The sequence below is a fragment of the Sinocyclocheilus grahami genome, unplaced genomic scaffold (genome assembly GCF_001515645.1).
Source record: "Sinocyclocheilus grahami isolate Dianchi unplaced genomic scaffold, SAMN03320097.WGS_v1.1 scaffold73.1, whole genome shotgun sequence".
Classification (NCBI taxonomy): Eukaryota; Metazoa; Chordata; class Actinopteri; order Cypriniformes; family Cyprinidae; genus Sinocyclocheilus; species Sinocyclocheilus grahami.
The window spans coordinates 1,860,521-1,882,400 of NW_015505252.1; the positions used below are offsets into that span (position 1 = coordinate 1,860,521).

Here is a 21,880-nt window from a genome sequence, read left to right on the forward strand (position 1 = left end):
TATATATATTTTATAATAATACTTATTTTTGCAGTATTTCTGTAATATATTTAAAATAAATAGTAAATATTCATTTAAAAACATGTCAATGTATTTAAAATTCTAATACAATTTAAAAATTATTATTTAAATGCTTTTAATTAGTGTAATTTGTTCTTTTTTTTAATGTCCCCATCGTCTTATAATATAAAATGTTAAACTGACAATAAGTATTTTAATATATAATAGTATATTTAATAGTATTTAACATATAATTATATTTAAATAGTATATTTAATAGTATAATTAATAATAATATTTGAAATAAAAGTTTAATTTTTATATAGTCTAGCTATTTTATGCACAACTTTTTTATAATGTGAAAAATGGACAATTTATTCACTCATTCCTCACGAACAAAACATGTTTTCAAGCGAAAGTTAATTGATAATTAATTTTTTTTCCCCCTGTGGCCTCAATATTACTTTCCATCATTTTGTGTTTTAACAAAGTATCGTAGTCCGGGCAGGATAACTGCAGCACAAACATCCCTGTGTATTATCAATGGATTTGATTAATGCATGTGGTGTTCACACAAATGTTTAATATGAACAAGAACTTCACATTGACCTCTTCATGTAAACTAACTGCAAATCCCTCATTGAGCAATAACTAGCTATCTGTTTGTGTTAATAACCAGATCATTATTAATATTGTGTTCAGAGCATATTTACACAAATCTGATAAACCCTTTTATATAGACGCATTAAAAATGTCAATTATGTGTTCAAAAGGTTCAGGAAAGACTCACCTGATGGCAGAAGATTCACATGAAGATTGTTCCTAAAACCCTGAAAATACAGTTAGTAAATCAATATCTGGAAATGCACAACTTTAACACGATAACCTACATAAAACAAGAGATTGTACAGATTATATAAATGAAGCAAACATACACAGAGAATGATTCCTGAAGCTCAGGCCTCTGTGAATCTCCCTTCCAAACACTTCCTGCTGTGATACAGTGCAGGAACGTCACATGACCGAGTCTGCTGTCTGGGATACCTGATAGTTCACTGTAGTATCCACTCATAAACACCCCTGAGGTTATCGGAGTTTTACACAACACCTGCACAGACAGAGAAACGCAGGTCAACCAATGAGACTCATATTTCTGTCGCATGGATCAACATAAAATAAAATAACACAACTTAAAAACAATATAAAAAAAATACAAATTATTATCATCATCGTTATTAATAAATACATCACCAAAAGGCTGGAAATATTGTTATTATATTATTTTAAATAAATGACTAGTCATAATCTACTACAATGACTGTTTGGATAAAATTGAAAATAAAATATTATTGGATTAAATAAAATAAATAAATACATCACCAAAAGGCTGGAAATAGTTATTATATTATTTTAAATAAATGACTAGTCAATCTACTTGACTACAATAACTGTTCGGATAAAATAAAAAATATGATTATTATCATCGTTATTAATAAATACATCACCAAAAGGCTGGAAATATTGTTATATTATTTTAAATAAAAGACTAGTCAATCTACTTGACTACAATGACTGTTCGGATAAAATTGAATAAAATAAAACATAACTGGATTAAATAAAATTGGGGGGAAAATGAAAATATTATCAATAAGTATATCACTAAAATGCTGAAAATATAGTTTTTAGTCAGTCTACTTGACTACAATGACTGGATAAAATTGGAGATAATTAATAATTATTAGTAGTAGTAGTAGTATCAATAAATATATCACTAAAAGGCTGAAAATATTGTGTTTTTTAATAAATAAGCAGTCATAATCTACTCGACTACAATGACTGGACAAATTGAAATAATAATAAAAAATATATATAGCTTTTTTTTTTTTTAAATAAACGTAAAATCAAATAAAAATGGACAAGAATAAATAACCACAATGAACTCATCATGATTCTGTTGCAGGAGTAGATTCGAGAAGAAGACAGACAGACAGACAGAAATACAGCTGTGGGAAGTCATTAAAACAGGTACAAATAAGATCATCTCATGAATAAAACACAGCATCAACAGTATAAACACAACCAGGCTGCTTGAAAACCTTTTATTAAATATTCGACACAAACTAGAGAAAAATAAAACTCCTACAAAACAGAACGCTACACCTTCATTGCAATATCTTCACACAGGAGAATTCAAGTATTCTGACTTCAGTACCATAAAAATCACTGCAGTTCATTACATTAATTATCATGTAAACTAGATTTATCGCAACGGCACTTTTGCACGCGCAAAATTTGCCATCACAACGCAAGAGTGTTTGCTAAGCGGTTGCGAAGTCAAAAAAAAATATAGAAGAAAATTCTGATTTCTAGATACGGTTTGGAGGTTTTCTTCATCCGTTTTATTGTTGCATTGTATACGAGCGATAGCAATGATGATGTAAAAAATCCAGCAATCACTGGATGAATGCTCGGGCATCGGAATAGATTGATTGAGGTTGGAGAAGTTGTAAAAACAGAGGATTTCTGAAGGCACTGCTGTTTTCAGAAAGTGCCGTATTAAAACACATGAAAAGATACAACTATTAAAAAGGCATATACGATGCTGGAGTCTTGTGTGCACAGAATACAATATTCAGAACTGATATTAAACATTAATAGTCATATGTCACGATGGCCTGTTTTGGAGTTTGTGATTTAAAACATACACATTTACATAAATGCAGCTTTATAATGTAACCATAATGGATCTTCTGTTCTCTAGGAGCTCAGAATTATGTAAACACGTTATTTTTTCATATCTGATCAAGAAAGCACATTCATTTAGATTTTTAAAGCAATTTTGCCTCTTTTTCCATAGAAAGTGAAGACCTTTTTAGTCATAAATAATTAAAGACAAATTAAATACAGTACATTGACTATAATATTAACGTTTATTAAAAAAAAAAAAAAAAAAACGAACATATTCACAAGATATTTTTGAAAGCATCGATGTTCTCACAGTTGTGTCCCTGTACTTGATTTGTTTGAGTGTGTGGCGTGAATGGTGTGTAAATGACTCTCCATCATCTGAACTGGTTTCAGCGAGTTCTGCCTCAACAGCTCGGTCCATCTCCTCTGGAAAAATCGTCTCATCTCGTGTCCCGCTCGGCCGATGTCTGAATTATCCTCGTTGAATTTCTCACAGTTATCAAACACCAGGTTCACGTCAATGATGAAAGTCTCAAGATTCAAGTACCTGCGATGAGAAAAGTCAAAAGCAAGCACAACACACACACACACGGTATTGAATTAAACATTCACTATCATTTTGATGGCAAATAGTGAGATTCACCAGCTATGTATTATACTGGTGCATATAAATTGTGTTTATTTAGTGCAAAATATTGATGAAAACAGCAAAAAAAATGAATACAAAAAACTACTGTTTGGTCAAAATGATCATTCCACTGAAAAAATTAAAAAAAACAAAAATTAATAAATAAATAAATATTATTAAAACTAACTATTATTATTATCATCAATTAATATATTATCAAAAGCATGAAAATGTTGAGTTTTTTAATAAATTACTAATCTACTTGACTCGAAAGAATGTTAAAATAAAAATAATAAATATAAATCACCAAAAGGGTAAAAATATAGTTTTTTAATAAATTACTTAATCTACTTGACTATAATGACTGTTTGGTTAAAATTATGGTCTACTATAAAACAAAAAAGTAAAAAAATAAATAAAAAATAGTGAATAAAATATAAAACAATAATAAAAATATGAAAAAATTGTGTTTTAAATAAATGATCATCATCATCATCAATAAATATATAAAAAAATGATCATGATCAATAAATATATCACCGAAAAGGCTTAAATATTGTAGTGCCCAGCCCTACAATAACTGCAAATAACTAGAAAAATAATGACTAGTCAACTAGTGACACCCACTGGCTGTTGGTGAGTTTGTCTCTGATAGTAGAGAAGTCCATGGGCTTCTTGATGATCTTGCGGTATCCCGGGACAGATTTGGGGTTGACGGGTGTCAGAAACGGTCCGGCGTCCTGATGGCTTTCCAGCTCAGCCAAGAGTATTCTGAAAAAGACCGATCAGTGACAGCTGATTCACAGGCAGACTGAAGTAAAGCGCATTCACAAGGTTTGCGGCTTTGGTACAGTACCTGCACAAGGTCAGGTCTTTACTGTGGTCTCTGGATGTTTTGGGACTCTCCTGCTTTGCCGGGTTAGTGGAAGGACTCTCCTCTGTCTTCCTCTTTTTCATGTCCTTTGACACTTTTCTGGGCGTGCTGTTGGCGCTGCTCAAATTCTCCTCTGAGTCTACAGCCACAGACGGTTTCTTGTGCCGCTTGGCCTCAGCAGGTTTCTTCAGGCCTCCGCTTGAGCGGTTCAAGGCCTGCTTGGTCTTCAGGGACTGACTGCTCGCCTACACAGAGACAAACGCTTTAGTGAGGAAACTAAATCTCCAAACACAGGCCAAAGACTCTGATGTCTTCATGAACAACAGACTACTGCAGTGAAGATGTTCATTCAGCAGCATTATGTATTTCCACATTTAAGTATATTTAGGGATGCATGTGTGCTTGGGAATTGAATTCAGATGGAAGGATTGAGAAGGAATAAAATATTTATGGTTTTAAATAGTTAACTATTGCTAATTGTTAAGCCAAATTCCCCAGCGATTTCCCAATAGTTGGTCCTAATACAAAACTAAAATTAAAACAATAAATAAGTGCAGTAATAATTTAGAATATTATTACCACTCAAAACTCTTGACTTCAATAATACTTTTTATGATTTATAAAAAATAATGATAAAATGTAGTAAAATTTGTAGTAAATAAAAGTAATAAAAATGTGGTAAAAATAATTATAATATTATATTATAATGTTTATTATCATTTAAAAATCTGACTTAAAGTAAATAAATAAAGTAAATAAATAATAAAGTATACATTATTACACTCATTTGTTTTTATATTATTATTTTTCTTTAATAATTGTATTTATAAAAATAACTAAAATTTAGCAATAAAATTTAGAATTGTATTATTACTGTGGTTGTCAGTGTCATAAGTAGTAGTACTAGTAGTAGTAATAAGTAGTAGTAGTAGTAGTAATAATAATAATTTTATCATTTATAAAAATAATAATAAGTGTAGTAGTAAAATTTGTAGTAAATAAAAGTAATGAAAAATGTAGTAAAAATTATTTTATTATAATATTATAATAATATACAATTTATTATTAAAAACTGTGACAATAAAAATTAAATTATAATATTATAATGACAGATTTTACTACTACGTGTTTTTATATTTTTATTATTACTATTATTGCTGATGTTATATTATTGTTGTTGTTGTTAATTTTATTTATAAAAATATATTAAAAAATGTTTCAATAACATCTTGAATTTATCATCATTATTATTATTGTTGTTGTCGTCGTCGTCAGTGTGCCAAGTTGTAGTAGTAGTAGTAGTAGTAGTAGTAGTAGTAGTAATAATAATAATAATTGTTCTTGCATCGGAAAATGACATATCAATGTGTTGATAAAATCAAAGATTTTTGTGTCGTGTTCAACAGGGGTGCAATGAGCACACAGGTCACATGGACTACTTTTATTATACTTTCATGGTGTTTTTGGTCAATATGAACTGACATTTTGTGAAAATATTCTTCTGAAATTGCATGATGACAAAAAAACAACAGCATTCAGGTTTGGAACGACATGATGGAGAGTGTTAATGAAGTGCTCCACCTGGGATATGCAGGCCGGGCAGAACCAGTCTCCGTCTGGTATGGTGGTGATCCTGGGTTTATGGCAGTACGTGTGGCAGCCTCGATCACATCCATCACACAGCAGCAGCAGCTCCTCGTTGTCTCCCTTACAGCAGATCTGACAGTACTGAGCCATAAACACATCTGGATCACTTCACTTCAAAGAAACTAACCAAGATCAATAAACCACCACACAGATCTGAACTATATACACACACATTCAACCTGAAAACCCTGCAAATCAATTCCCATCAAACTACACAAGCTGTGGACTCCCAGCACTCACCACTTTCATGATGGACTTCTCCCAGGCGATGGACTTGTGCAGCTGCTGTAGACACAGAGAGAGCTGACTGGCACTGCGCACCTCGCCGAGAGCTTTACGCCACTGTCTCAGTCCTGGAGCCAGATCTTCCTCAGCCCTGCCACAGACAGACAGATTACAGTACTGAACACAGGGAGGAAAATAAAATTGATAAATAAAAATAAAATTCCATTTAGAATAAAATAAAATGTTATGATTCAACAAAATACTAGATAATAAAATAAAAATATTTTATAATAAAATTAAAATGTCATAATAAAATAGTATTGTATAATAAAATTATAAATATTTTATAATAAATAAATATGACCAAGGTCCAAAATGTACTTTTTGCCACTCCTGCCAATTAAGAGCATTTTGTACATACATTTACAGGGCATACACATTTCTTACTGGCCATGAAACTGTGTTTTGCATTTTTCTTTTAATTAATTAAAAATAATAATATGGGAAAAAATATGTATATTTGTCCTTGTAACAATTAATTTATTTAGCTTTTTTTTTTGCATTAGCGATGTTCAGATTATTCTGAATATTTCAAATCAAATCAAATATATAAAACTGCAATAAAACAAAAATATTTAATAAAATAAAACTTTTAAAATTTTATAATAAATAAAACCAGGGTCTAAAATTAACTTTTTGTCACTTCTGCCAATTGTGAGAGCATTTAGTACATTTAGAGGTCATAAACATTCTTACTGGCCATGAAACTATTTTGCATTTGCAAAGTTTTCTTAAAAATAAAAAAATGAATCTGTATATTTGTCTTCAAGACAATGCAATTATTTATCTTTTTTTCTTGCATCAGTGATGGTCAGATTCTTTTGAATCTTCCAAAAGTTCATACAAATTTGTAAGTGAATGGCAGATTTATTCTGATTTGGTGCATGTTAATTTTGGAGCCTGGATATGACCCTATTTCAGTAAAAACATGACATGATCAATAACCCACATTCATGCTGATAATAACCACAGTGCACAAACTAAATGAGCACAGAGACAGCAATCAGATTCAACCGTGTTTTGCCACTTTCCACAAATAGGGTACAACATTACTGTTTAAATATCATTAGGAGGCACAATTTGTTTTTTCAAATTTTTTGTTGTTGTTGAGAGAACTATTAGATGTTGGTCTACAAACCCTTCTATTTATTACAATTTATATAATATTATTTAAATAATAAGTTATACAATATTATCAAATGTTATTTATAAAACATTCTATGGAAAATATAATTTGATCAGCAACTACAAACCAACATTTGGTCACAAAACTTTCTATCCCCTACTGAGTGATGGCTTTATTTAGGCTAAATTTGCAACCTTGTTAGTACTATTATTTTTATTATAATTACTCAGAACTCTGACCTCTAGAGTAATAATAAATAATAATATTTATTTTTTATTTGTTTGTTTTTTTAGAACTATTAGATGTTAGTTTGTAAACTCTTCAGTAATTTTTCAGTTTACCTACAAATATCACTCCTCTTATATCTGATCATTTGTTAAAATAAATACATAATTATACAGTATAGTATAATTACTAATAGCATTATTATTATTATTATTAACAATATCAACAATTAATTGATCATGTAAACTAATAATAATACTACTAATAATAACAACAATAATAACAGTTATATTGAACTGTATTCAATTATTCTAATTAAATCACATTATTATAATCATCAATATTTGTTTAATGAATAATTAATAATGATAAAAAAATCAGCAACAAATAATTTACATGAATAATAATTCAATTGGAATAAATGTATTCATTGTTGTTGTTTTCTTCTTATTGTTATTTATTTATTTAGAAGAATTTCAGGCTCTATTTAGTACCCTTTTTGTGGCAGCCTCTTCAAGAAGCACTTGCTTGTGGAAGGCAGATGACAGGATGTAATGAGGCTGTGGTTACTGTAGATGTAGACAGTGCCTCATGCTCATGCTTCACAAGCCAAAAAGTGAAGGTTGCAGTGTAAATGGGAAAGCAGCACCACAGCCATAAACCCACAGATGCACAAAGCCAAAGTGAAGCGTGAAGAGCGGCAGACAGGCTTGAGGAGCGTGTGAATCTGGATGACCTACCCGTCACCATCAGCTCTAGCAGGTGATGGCGCAGGGGCCGGTACTGAGACCGTTCCCACGTTATCCAGTCTGATCTGAATGGTGCTGCTTAAAGGGCTCTTCAGGTACCTTCGCTCGATGTTCCTCTCCAGCTCCGCCAGACGCGTCACTGCTATATCCAGAGGGTTGTTTGCTCGACGTACGATGTCGCTGTCGCTTTTGTCTTTGCAGTTTTGCACGACGGGTTTGTGCTCGTAATACAGCAGGTCTTCACTCTGTGACTGCGCCGCTGGATACATCCAGCCCTGTCAAACAAACAAACAATACTTTCATACTGTTTTAAACAGTTCAAATCAAAGGCAGTGTTGAAACATTAATGCTCTTAACCTGGATCTTGATCCTACTTCATCTTACTTAAGCTCCAGCAACTCTATGTCAATACTTTTGGGCTTTTTCATGTCAATTTCTGATATTGTTCTCTTTCAATTTGAACCATGTCCTCTAGTGGCATTATTTGGACTTAATGTTAATGTTGCTAAAAGGCTTATACTAATAAACTGGAAAAAGCCTTCCCTCCCAACTACTCTCATTGGATGCATGACATGTTACAGTTAATGAAAAAAAATTAAAAATAAATAAAAGGATTCACAATGCTTGATGCAGAAAAACGTTATAGTATTTGGCAACCATTTCTATGATACTTCATGTATTTTATTTTACTCCCAGCTGGTTGTGATTCCATACTTAAAGCTTTTTTCCTAACTTTTTCTTCCTTCTCAGCATTGTCTCAATTATTGGTGTATTTTATGTATATATGTACTTATTATTACTGTTATTTGTTAGCATATATACACACACAAAGGGTAGAGCATGAAACTCTTGAGATAAAATAATTTAAAATTAAATTAATAAATAATATAATAATGATAATAATAATAATAATGATGAAGAAGAGTAATAAAGAAAATTACATGGAATAATTAAAAAGATCAAATAATATGTTTTTTTTTTTTATTATATTATTATATTTTATATATATATATACTTTTTTTTTAAATCTGTCTTGTTGAAAAGCATCAATAAAAAGATTTAAACTAAAACACGAATGCTCTTGTAGGCACAGATAAGAAAAGATGATTGATTATGTATAATAATGTTCATTAAAATCCAGATTTCCTACCTTAACCTGCAGACTGGCTGAGGTGACCTTGTGTTCCAGTTCCTCCACCTGCTGCAGGACACCGATGTCCATGTCCATGGCCTGCTCTTCCACACACCAGCTCTGGACGGTGTCCTCAGAGACCTGATTCTCCTCCAGCTCAGAGACGTCGATCACAGTCACTGGACACAGAGCGCAGACTAAGAGCACTGCCCTCGAAGTATTTCAAACAGAGACACAACGAGCACCTACCATCTCTGTTCCTGCAGCAGACCTGCCCGATGTAGTCCATGTGTTTCTGCAGCTGTTTCTGCAGCTGTTTCTCTCGGATCCCTCGGGAATGGCATGCTTTCTCTACAGATCGTAACTCGTCGACGTCCGTCACCTTCCACCAGCCAGTCAACATCTCTACAAGACAAACACAACACAAAAATACAGCTTTATGAGGCCAGGTTCGAAAATATACATCTCCATATTTAAAATTTTTTAATAGATTATGGAGATGATTTCCATTGGAGTAACCATCATTTCAATCAAACAGTCACTGGAATAAAAAAGTAGATTTAAAATATATAATGTAATAAAGTACAGTAAAATCTAGTAAACTTTTTTTATTTATTTTCACACATTTTAGATTTATATCTAAAATTTTATATTAAAGTTTTATTATTAAAATATATCATATTATATCAACTCATACATTAAATTATTACTGTATATATTAATTTATAATATACTACCATTCAAAAGTTTGGAGTCAGAAATTAAAAATATATACTTCTATTCAGCAAGGATGCATTAAATTGACAATTCACAAATTCACAAGTGACAGTAAAGTCATTTATAATGTTACAGAAGATTTATACTTCAAATAAATGCTGTTCTTTTGAACTTTCTATTCATAAAATTTTAATAAATATATTTGGTGTATTTGGTGTAAAGAAATGTGTTTATGCGGTTTAAAGTTCAAAAAACATTATTTTCCACATACTGTACATGATTGTTTCTCCTCTATGCCCCGCCTTTCTGAAACACGCCGATTTTTACGGATTATAATGACTTATACTGTCTTTTTACGCGTTGCATCGCACCGCGCAAACATAAAACCATGTCTGCATTTGTGATCGGAGAAATGACAAACAACAAGTGCTACTCTACACTGCTCAAAACTCACGTTTGAATCGTCAGTGGCAAATCCTTTAAATATAAAAAACGTGAGTCAGAACAGCCGGCATTGTAGTCTACTCTACCAGGATCAGGAAACAGTCCTCCATAAAATGTGCTGCACACATCTGAATATTTGGGTTAAAGTGTTCTGGAACAGTGTTGTAAATGCAACTTAACCCCTGATTTCTAGTCGTGTCCTCTTTTGAAAGACCAAACAAAGTAGTTTCGCTTTCACAACGAAACACACAGTGCCTTCACGACATGGCGGCGGCAACAACAATACTACAGCGAGAATAAAAGTTACGCCTTCTTTCTTTGCGTGAACATTTGGGCGGCGTTATGCAAATCTTCCCACATAGTGACGTAGACATGTGGGGGCGTGTTTGAACGAGGCGTTTTAGGTAGGTGTGGCTGACTCTTAACTTTTATAAAGAATATCTCTTTGGATTTGAGACTTCAGTCTTTGCAACTTTACAGATCTTCTTTATGCACCAAGAGCTTGTAACACTCCAAAGAGAAAGGAAGAATTTTAAATCGCATCATATGACCCCTTTAAGGAATCCTGAAAATAAAAACGTATCAAGGTTTCCAAAAAAAGTAATAAGCAGCAAAAACTGTTTTCATAATAATAATAATAATAATAATAATTCTAAAGGATCATGTGACACTGAAGACTGGAGGGATGACGCTGAAAATTCAGCTTTGATCACAGGAATAAATTACAATTTAAAATATATTGTAACAGAAAACTGTAAATTGTAATATTTCACAATATCACTGTTTTTACTATGCATTTGGTCAAATAAACGCAGCCTTGGTGAGCAGAAGAGATTTCTTTCATACACACATAATACAGTTATATTTACGATATTCACCTGCATATATTTTTCCTAAAACTTTTAATATGAAAACGCCACACGAAAATGAGTCTTTAAACATCTCATGAAGATATTCATGTAAATGAATCCTTGAATCCGAACTCTGAACTGATTCAAAGAAATGAATCAGACGGCTGTACTAAAAAAAATAACAATAAGAATAAAGACATAACTCTTAGCACTCTCATGATGTTGTCTCAGCCTTACCTTCAGGAATAGGTTGAGGTGATGGGTAATCCTGGTTTTTGGGCACCTCGATGACCGGTGAGGGTGTGGAGATGGGTTTCTCTGCTGGAGACTCTGGAAAATCGCTCTTATAGACGTTCAGGTGTCCACTGCCCTCTGAGGATGAGGGAATGCCTCTGAGAATCTGAGCCATGGAAACACCAGAGAACGGCACGTTTGGACTCAAATTTCCATTGGACCAAGCACAGAAGGGCAAATCTATAATGGGCACACCGGACTTCAACTGCAAACACAGAGGTGCAGTCTATAGTCAAAGAACACAAATACAGAATGAGAAAAATACACAAGGTCTACAACAGGGATTCCCAAACGGGGTGCATAAGTTGATTGAAAAGCTTATAATTAAACCAAATATCAAATTAAAATAAATAAATGTGCACGATTAATCGAAATAAAACTGAAAAAGCAAAACAGCCAAGTGCGATTATCAAATCAAAGGCTGCAATTTAATTAAGTATGTGCGTTTTGGCAATGCAATATATTCTAGGTTAATTTTATTTACATGTTTGCATAATTCCCAACATTTTTATGAAATTATATTTAATATTATATGAAATTATAAAAAATATATATATTTTATACAGTATACATTTTAGAGATTATATATATATATATATATATATATATATATAAATTATAATTAAATATTTAAAAAAAAAAATTTTTACAGAGCAAGTGTAATTTACAACAGTAATATACAGTATTTATACAATTTATTACATAATATTCATTTTAATAAAACAACAATAATAATAAGTGTATTATAGCGCATGTACTTTATAGTGCAGCCTTACATATTTTTTTATAAAACCAATAAAAAACAAAAATTATATTTGAAATAAAATATAAAAACAAATGGCAATTTACAATATATTTATAAATTGTAATATATAATACATATATATATACATACACACACACACACACAAATATACATACACATACATACATACATACATACATACAGGTGCATCTCAATAAATTAGAATGTCATGGAAAAGTTAATTTCAGTAATTCAACTCAAATTGTGAAACTCGTGTATTAAATAAATTCAATGCACACAGACTGAAGTAGTTTAAGTCTTTGGTTCTTTTAATTGTGATCTCAACAAATTAGAATACTTCATAAGACCAATAAAAAAACATTTTTAGTGAACTGTTGGCCTTCTGGAAAGTATGTTCATTTACTGTACATGTACTCAATACTTGGTAGGGCATCCTTTTGCATGAATTACTGCATCAGTGCGGCGTGGCATGGAGGTGATCAGTTTGTGGCACTGCTGAGGTGGTATGGAAGCCCAGGTTTCTTTGACAGTGGCCTTCAGCTCATCTGCATTTTTTGGTCTCTTGTTTCTCATTTATATATATATATATATATATATACACACACACACACACACGCGCGTTTAAGGGGTTTGTCTGACAAAATAAAACGATCATACCTGCAGTGCTGCTAATGAAAAGTTATTGATCCGCGCAGCGCTGTAGGGGTCGGCAGAGACCGCTGCGGTCTGTGGTGAGGAAGATGAAGCTGAATGTGGACCTTCAGTCAGAGACAACACGTCACATGGAGAGCGAGGCAGCAGACTGAACCAGTGAGCGTTTCTCTCTGTCAGAATCTTATAAAGCTGCTCGTTACAGATCTGCTGTTGGGCATTAGTGAGGTAGGTGTTGTTGAGGAGACAAGAATCACTGAGATCAGGTTTAACAACATGGTTAGGTGTTCTGCGTAATGTAGTCTGCCGTTTTGGGCTGCTGTATTGGTGACAAGAGGCCTCAGAAGACATCTTAGCAACTTCCAACAGCTTGTTGAGCTTGGAGAAAGAGTCCGGTTTCTGCAGGAAGAGGTTGAGAGAATCTACATCCTGCGGAGGTTCTTGTTTCCTCTCAGCGGTGCTGTATTTTTCATCAGGTTCCTCTTTGACCTGGACGAGGTGAGCGTTCTTCATCCCCTCATGCTCTCCCTGCAATTCCTCAGGACCTGAAGGAGCACAATATATCATCATCATCAGCACATTTATACAAAGCTTTGTTTCAATAAAATAACTGGCCATGTAAAAAAAAAAAAAAAAAAAAAAAAAGTCTAGTAGTCATGGTCATATTCCCTGAAAATTAAAAGGAAATAATAAAAATATTTTATATAAATTTCTTAAGTATTACTTATATTTTTCTTATATACCATATTACTTGTATATTATTTATATATTATATGTGTATATGTCAAAAGTTGGGAATAATTTCGGAATTTTTTTTTTTTTTTTTTTTAAGAAGTCTCTACTGCACACCAGTCTACTGTTTGTCTCATCTACTGTTTGATCAAAAATACAGTATAAAAAAATAACAGTAATAGTGTGTAATAATATTACAATTTAAAAGAAAGCTTTCTTATTTGAATATACTTTAAAATGTAATTTATTTCTGTGATGCAATGCTGAATTTTCAGCATCTAGTCTCCAGTGTCACATGATCCTTCAGAAATCAACTACAACGTGCCATTTTTAACTAAAAAAAAGGGACGTTTGTCAAGATCAGCTTTTGTTAGTATAATTGAGATGATTTTATAGCATTTTTACCATTGTAAATACATTTTTATATTTTATATTTCCCTTTTGTTAATGGAAGTTTATATCTAGTTTATAACTTGCAGTTGCGAGTTCTAAAGTCAGAATTGCAAGATATAAACTCGCAATTCTGAGAAATAAAAGCCAAAGAAAAAAAAAAGTTGCAAACTTGCAATTGTGAGAAAAAAAAGTCAGAATTGTAAGATAAAAAGTTGCAGTTACCTTGGTTTATTTTTTTATTAAGTAGCGGATACAGGCTTCCATGCAAGACACACTCTAAACTAGGGTTCCTCAATAGGCGGCCTGTGGGCCACATCCGGCCTGTGAGAGAAAAAAAGTTTGATCCGCGCTAATTTCAAATAATGTGGCATGAAAATTCAAACGCAGCATCACAAAGCTACATTAACTTACATCGTGTCTACACCGGACGCGAGCTGCGCGACGCAATAAAATACAATAGAACTCGTTATAATCAGTGATGCTGTCTTGGATGTGGCGCGACACAACAAATCCCCGACAGTAAACTGCTGACTCATTCTATTTGACAACGTTCAAATGATTTGCAATGCTTTGTCGCGTCCAGTGACAGCAAAAACATGGCGATGATTAAAATAGATGATTCACACATGAATGGACTGAACAGTTTTGAGTGAGTGACTGACTGACTGACATCTTTGTTATGGAATACACGTGTTGGTTCACAGCGAGTTCACAGTTTTAACGCTTTAATTTATTTTCAAGATCTGAGGTAAAATATCTATTGTTGCTTTCACTATGGCTATAAAGATAACGCAAAATAATATTCCAACTCACATTAGACACTTTTAACACTGAATAAAGCACATAATCATTACCTGAGATTATCACTGTCATCATATTTTGTATGTTGTTCCTGCCGCGACGTCGCAGAAAAATAAAAACCATTCGTGAAAAAGAATCCCATGTCGCTTGTCGTCACGTGTCGCTGTCGCGGGTGGTTAGGACAAAAACTACATGGAAAATTATACTTTATCGCGTCGTGTCCGGTTGGGACACACGGTGTTAGTTTGATCCCCCCAAAAAATCAACAGGCAAAGTTCTTCTGTATCTAAATGCAAAAATGTTCATAATTGTTTGAATAAAACAAACTACTGGGGAAAAACTCTGAATATTCATCTTGTGACCATCTTGTGATTATTTTAACAAACGTAACAATAATATAATAATTGTAATAATAATAACAATATATATATATATATATATATATATATATATTAGTGCTGTCAAACGATTAACCACATCCAAAATAAAAGTTTTTGTTGGCATAATATGTTCCAACTCACATTAGACACTTTTAACACTGAATAAAGCACATAATCATTACCTGAGATTATCACTGTCATCATATTTTGTATGTTGTTCCTGCCGCGACGTCGCAGAAAAATAAAAACCATTCGTGAAAAAGAATCCCATGTCGCTTGTCGTCACGTGTCGCTGTCGCGGGTGGTTAGGACAAAAACTACATGGAAAATTATACTTTATCGCGTCGTGTCCGGTTGGGACACACGGTGTTAGTTTGATCCCCCCAAAAAATCAACAGGCAAAGTTCTTCTGTATCTAAATGCAAAAATGTTCATAATTGTTTGAATAAAACAAACTACTGGGGAAAAACTCTGAATATTCATCTTGTGACCATCTTGTGATTATTTTAACAAACGTAACAATAATATAATAATTGTAATAATAATAACAATATATATATATATATATATATATATATATATTAGTGCTGTCAAACGATTAACCACATCCAAAATAAAAGTTTTTGTTGGCATAATATGTGTGTGTGTTCTGAGTATATTTATTATGTATATATAAATACACACACATACAGCATATATTTTGAAAATATTTACATGTATTAACATGTCTGTATTTATATTCATATAATTTATATTAAAAAAAAATATATTTACTATATAAACATAAAATTTTTCTGAAATATACATGCATGTGTGTGCATTTATATATACATAATAAATATACACAGCACACATACATATATTATGTAAACAAAAACTTTTATTTTGGATTAATCATTTGACAGCACTAATATATATATATAGGTCAGTGGCCCTTGGCTTGGTATTGTTGGCAGAATTCGGCCCTCGGCGAAAACTAATTGAGGAACCCTGCTCTAAATGATGACTTGACAGTCTTGTTTGAAAGCTTAAAAAAAAATTATTTTTATTATCTTATTAAAGTATTGTATAGTTTTTATAGGCAATTAAACTAGATTTGGAGTGAGTAAATCATGAAAGAATTGAATTTTTCTCAACTATTGCTTTAATACAGCAACACTATCTTTTTCAGTTTAAAACCTTCAACCCAGTTTCTGTCATCTCCTGTAATCTTGACCGATCCTTCCTTCAGAAGATGCCCTTGTCTTCACATTATGATCTTATTCAGTCTCATTCTCTCACCCTCTCCACTCTCCAGTCCCTCCACAAAGATCCCGCCACACTGCGGCAGAACCCAGTAGCGTCGCTTATAACGGTCCTGACCGAACATCACGGAGCGCAGGGAATGAGAGGCCTCGAACAGCTTCCGACGGATCTGAGTCTGTTGCTGGAAGAGAATCAATAAGACAGATGTATTCTACTTTATCTTTCTTTATTAAAAATGTTTGGAAATATGCAAGTGGATGAATCTGTCATATCTCCACACATTCAGCAGAATACATTTAGTTAAAGCAAGTATAGGCATGTTATCCTCCTGGGAGCCAGCTATTCCTTTTTGTCCTCTATAGAGGACGTTTGTTTTTAATGAATTTAATGAGATTTTGCCTGTGGTGCCTTGCCTTCATTTTCTCAATAACTGATTCCTAATGTCCTCTACAGATGACATACAACAAGATTTTTGTTCTATATCTCTTATGCATTGTTTGGTTGGTTATGCATTTTAGGCTGATGTAATAACATACAGTCCCTAAGAAAAGGACTGACTGTTAGATTTATTCATACAGACCTTTCTAAGGCATCTAAATTATATTTATATCATTTTATGTAAGTATTCTGCTATACTGTTATAAAGATCTCATCGATCTACGGTACAAGCATCAGAATTTAATCTTGCTTTTTGGCCATATAAATATCAGCATCTTCACCAAATTGCTATTTTTGCTCAGTTTGGGCCTCTCAATAAAACTGAGCTGTTTTTTTCTTTATATCAGTATTTCATCCTATATGAGCCACAAAAGCCTGATGTATTAAATAGGATACTTGACAAAAACATGTTGTAAGATCCAAAATCTGATGTTCATTTACCTTGCGGAGCTTCTCAATCTGTCTCTCCAGCTCCTCAATGCTTGTGATTTGATCACCTTCATCCTGCAAAACAAGACCAAGAACAGCTGACATGCTGCTAAAACATCATGACGAGTTCGATTTTCTTGAGAAATTAGTTTTTGTTCCATAAAAACATAGCAAACAACTTTTAGAGCTCAAAACCTCCTTCTCAGTGCAAAAAAGAGAGCATTACTAAAACTAAACAAAAAAAAGACTGAGAATCTAACGTCAGATGAATACATTTTGAACACATACTGTACATTAGGTTATTTCCGTGTCAAATCAATCAAATTTCAGAAACGTCCCCAGCTAATATTTTTGAATATTAAGAAGGAAAATAAATAGATAAGTATTACCTACATGCAAAGTGACCACATTTGGTTTTTCAGCCAAATGGGTTTTGAAAATGGGTTAAAATTCAACAATCTGTACACAAAGCCACATCAAAATCTCCATCTCTCTGGGAATTAACCATGTAGGGCCATAAAAATGAGAATATTGAAAGAAAATTGTCAAGAATCAAAATCTACAAGGATATTAATACATCTTTAATACTTTTTGAGTTAAAGGCATGCCAACTTTGGGGAAAAAGTGCTTTTGCAACATTGGTATTTATTGCAACAAGTATCGCTAAAGTCAACAGATTTTACTAGCAGACCTACCAATCTCTGTGTAAAAAAATAACATATATAATATAAATAACAATGATGCAGAGTGGCATCTTTATAAAGTAAATTTTCCCACCCTGCAACTTGGCTCCAAATCTCAGGTGCAATTTCAACCCCCTCTCTACAAAATAGTGGATTACTCCGTAAACAATCACGCATGGCATTTAATATTTTGGCTTTCTTTTTCATTTCTATATTTTTTTTCACCAAAGAAAAAAAATTCACTCTACCTCATCTTCACATGCTTCTGCTTTTTTTCCTTTCTTCCCACCAAAATCATCTTCATCCTCATCCTCCTCTCCCTGTTCATCGCTGTCATCATCTTCCTCATCATCTTCATCACTCTCCCCTCCTTTGCGCTTGCGTTTACGGCTGTTCGCAGGCGTACTGGTGGACTGACCCTCCTCTCCTCCAACGCTGCTCTCTCGCTTTCCCGTCCTCTTAGCATAGATGCTTCTCAGTCTGAAAAATAATAACAGCCAAAAAAATGATGCATTACAATCTAGCTGAACAGAGCATCATAATCAGATTATAACTAGATCGGCATTTTCTGAAGGAAACCACAGTGCAAAGGCAGCAAAATATTGTTGAATATCAAAATGCAAGGAGAATGAAATTGCAGTAGTGTATCTTTATATTTGTCATTCAAAATAGTGAACTGTGTATTATGGACCACGGGAAGACTAGCGATCACTAAGTGAAATGTGATTTGTGTTTTGCATTATATACAGTAAGATCAGTAAGTAAATACTGTATGTGTGTTTATGTGATGTGTAAACAAGTGTCTTACTTCCGTAGGTTCCCCTCGATCACCCATTTGTCTCGTCGCAGGTTAGTCATACTGTCAATGTTTTTGTCGATCTCACTGTGCAAAGAGGACAAAGAAAATGTAAATATCGTGCATGCATCTCACACGATACCTTTTTTTATATTATAATAATATAATATAATTTATATTATTTTACTGGAAAAATACTAAGCAAACAATGGTCGTTACAATATAATAACCATTTTTTCCTTAGCATTTTCCAGTAAAACAATGTGTGTGTGTGTGTATGTATATTATATATAAATAAAATACACACACACACACACACACACACACACACAGTTTTAGTGGAAAATACTAAGGAAAAAATGGTTATTATATTGTAACGACCATTGTTTGCTTCGTAAAAACTGTATAAAAATCCTTAAAAAAAAAAGGGAAAAAAAAGTGTCACATTTACCTGGAAGCAAAATTAAATTTTTACATTATATAAAATTACATTAGGTTAAACCGGTTAAAACAAGATATAAAGTGCCCGTATTATGCTAATTTAGACTTGCAAATGAGCATAACAGGCACTTTAATATGTATAATTTAGAAATATTTTTTCTTTCTTGTTTTAATTTTATGTTTGGGGTCTGCTAGAAAACATTCATGTGATTTAAAGTAAAAAAGCAAAAAAAATTAAATAAATAAACCTATATTTCACATATTCTTCAGCAAGTGGGTGGGCATTGTGCTGTGTAACATGATGTATCAAAGTCAAATAAATAATGACAGGACTATAAACAAGGCATTTCAGGCAAGTTTTTTCTGTTCAACTTCCTTTGGTGTTGACTTTTTAACTTTGCAGATCAATTACATGCACAAATAGCTATATTACACACTAAACGAAAGGTAAAATAAAAAAAATGCATGAAAAGTGCCCTTAAATATATATATGCATATATTTTTCTGCCATTGCACAATTTATATGGACATTTTGCCTGGTCCATTCTCTAGTGCAGCATCAGTTTTCCACTCTACTTCCACCGTAAATATGCAGAGCTAATCAAGCGAGAGGAGCGCACCTGACCACACTCTTGCTGCAGGACAGCTCATTGCCCAGGAAGGCCAGTATGGAGGCTTTCTGAGATGGCGTGTGGGCCTGGAAAGCTTTGGTCTTCAAGCTCTCAGCCAGCGGTGCCAGTTCAGTCTGTCCACAGTGAGCTTCCATATAGATCTGCAGCACCTCGGACACATTGTCCCGGTTCAGGCCGACGTTAGTCACATGGTCTCCCAGAGCCGTCTTAGCCTGAAGTGTTCAAAACATCCAAACAAAAGAACAGAGCGATGCAATGAGGAATTCAGTGTGACAAAGGCAGCGAGTTAATACGTTCAAAGAAAACTGAATATATTAATGATAATCTAAAGGCACGGTTAAATCGTTTCATTTAGGAGTTTAAGGCGGCAAGAGGCTTTTTATTAAGACCGTAAACGCATGTAAGATTAGTGCAGAGAATCTGCTGAGGGGCTGAACTTATATTCAGCTCGAAGAAGAGCAGCAGGAATGGAGCACGAGGGAATACTATAGGATCAGACAGATTTTTACACATATTTTGTGTTGATTTTAGTACCCTCAAATGAGAAAAATAAATAAAATAACAAAATATGAGATCAAATCATGTTTATTGACAATCAATTACTGTTTTGCTTTTCAGGCAATTTTCCTTTTTTGTAAAAATAAAAGTAAATATAAAAATAACCACTGATTGCTGCTGTGCTTTATGACACCCCCTATAACAACAAAAAGTCCACACCAGACGCAACGCGACAGAATCAATCAAATATCACAGCCAATCAGAAGCGTGAGTGGGCGGGCTCTCTCTGGAAGCGCTCTGCACTCTCAACGAAATGGATAAGTTTATAATCCAATTCATAAATACTAAACCTTTTTAACATCATTAAATGTACATACTGAGTGACATACCATCTTTGTTATGGAAAACGCTTGTCGGTTCGCAGTGAGTCACAGTTTTAACGTACATCTTTGCTTTTATTTATTTTCAAGATCTGATTAAGTAAACTATCTGTTGTTGTTTTCAGTATGGCTATAAATGCCACGCAATATGACATTAAAACTCACATTTAACTTTGAATAAAGCACATAATCTGTAACTGAGATTATCACGGTCATTAGTTTGCAGAAATAGAAACAGTTTCTAAAATAGGAAAAAAAAAAACCCCGTTACTACACCTTTACTATAATAAAACCATGGTTAATTTTCTTAAGGGATTTGTATTTGTGTATTCTTTCTTTCATTTTTATAACTGTACTGCCTTAATGGTTTGATGTTTTGTACCATTTAAAAATAAAAAAAGATCCACGCTCCGAAGTCCCGATCTAAATCAAAATGATTTGCGATGCTCTGAATCAAATAAATAAATTAAAAGCACTCTGAAGTCCTGTCCTGAATCAAAATCCCAATCTGAATTAAATTATTCACGATCCGATTGGAGCGCTTCAAAACAGTGAATCATTGTGTTTATTAAACCTTTGAAAAACTGGAGCATTCAAATCTGCGTTTGCGCTGCCGCTGACACAGAGAAAGCAGTCATTCATATTATCACAGAAATACTGGAATGAAATTTAAGGCCTTTTCACACTGAAAGTGAAAATTCGGCACGAAAAGCATTCGAGGATTTATAGTTCAGATATAAACATTGAAGTCTATGGTAGCGATCAAAATAGAGCAAATCCCCTTTTGAAAATTAACTGCCGCTTCAAATAACGTTTGTGCTGACTGCATTGTTTCGCATGAATTTGTCACTGAATCATTTATTCAAGAGATTTTTTCAATAATGCTGATTCATTCAGTAATGAAACAAGTGAAGTATTTTTGAGTGAGCCATTGAATCATTCGCTCAAACCACGT

General features: G+C 33.0%; 1 protein-coding gene across 8 annotated transcripts in view; it reads right to left on the reverse strand.

Moving 5' to 3' along the window:
* Window positions 1–2,064: 2,064 nt before the first annotated feature.
* LOC107585674 (bromodomain adjacent to zinc finger domain protein 2B) overlaps window positions 2,065–21,880 on the reverse strand; it is an 84,788-nt gene continuing 64,972 nt past the window's right edge. The window contains exons 23-38 of one of the 8 annotated variants that reach the window (XM_016272799.1): window positions 20,036–20,259; window positions 18,987–19,061; window positions 18,427–18,658; window positions 17,508–17,570; window positions 16,665–16,809; window positions 14,425–14,523; window positions 13,084–13,622; window positions 11,604–11,766; window positions 9,604–9,759; window positions 9,373–9,533; window positions 8,214–8,497; window positions 6,078–6,213; window positions 5,772–5,918; window positions 4,173–4,435; window positions 3,944–4,087; window positions 2,065–3,235 (exon numbers count right to left, since the gene is read on the reverse strand). In XM_016272799.1, the coding sequence (XP_016128285.1) occupies window positions 2,995–3,235; window positions 3,944–4,087; window positions 4,173–4,435; window positions 5,772–5,918; window positions 6,078–6,213; window positions 8,214–8,497; window positions 9,373–9,533; window positions 9,604–9,759; window positions 11,604–11,766; window positions 13,084–13,622; window positions 14,425–14,523; window positions 16,665–16,809; window positions 17,508–17,570; window positions 18,427–18,658; window positions 18,987–19,061; window positions 20,036–20,259 (3,072 nt within the window). In that variant the 3' untranslated portion in view covers window positions 2,065–2,994. Of the gene's footprint in view, window positions 3,236–3,943; window positions 4,088–4,172; window positions 4,436–5,771; window positions 5,919–6,077; window positions 6,214–8,213; window positions 8,498–9,372; window positions 9,534–9,603; window positions 9,760–11,603; window positions 11,866–13,083; window positions 13,623–14,424; window positions 14,524–16,664; window positions 16,810–17,507; window positions 17,571–18,426; window positions 18,659–18,986; window positions 19,062–20,035; window positions 20,260–21,880 lie in introns of all 8 variants that reach the window. The other 7 variants (XM_016272800.1, XM_016272795.1, XM_016272796.1 and 4 more) reach the window with 7 other exon arrangements.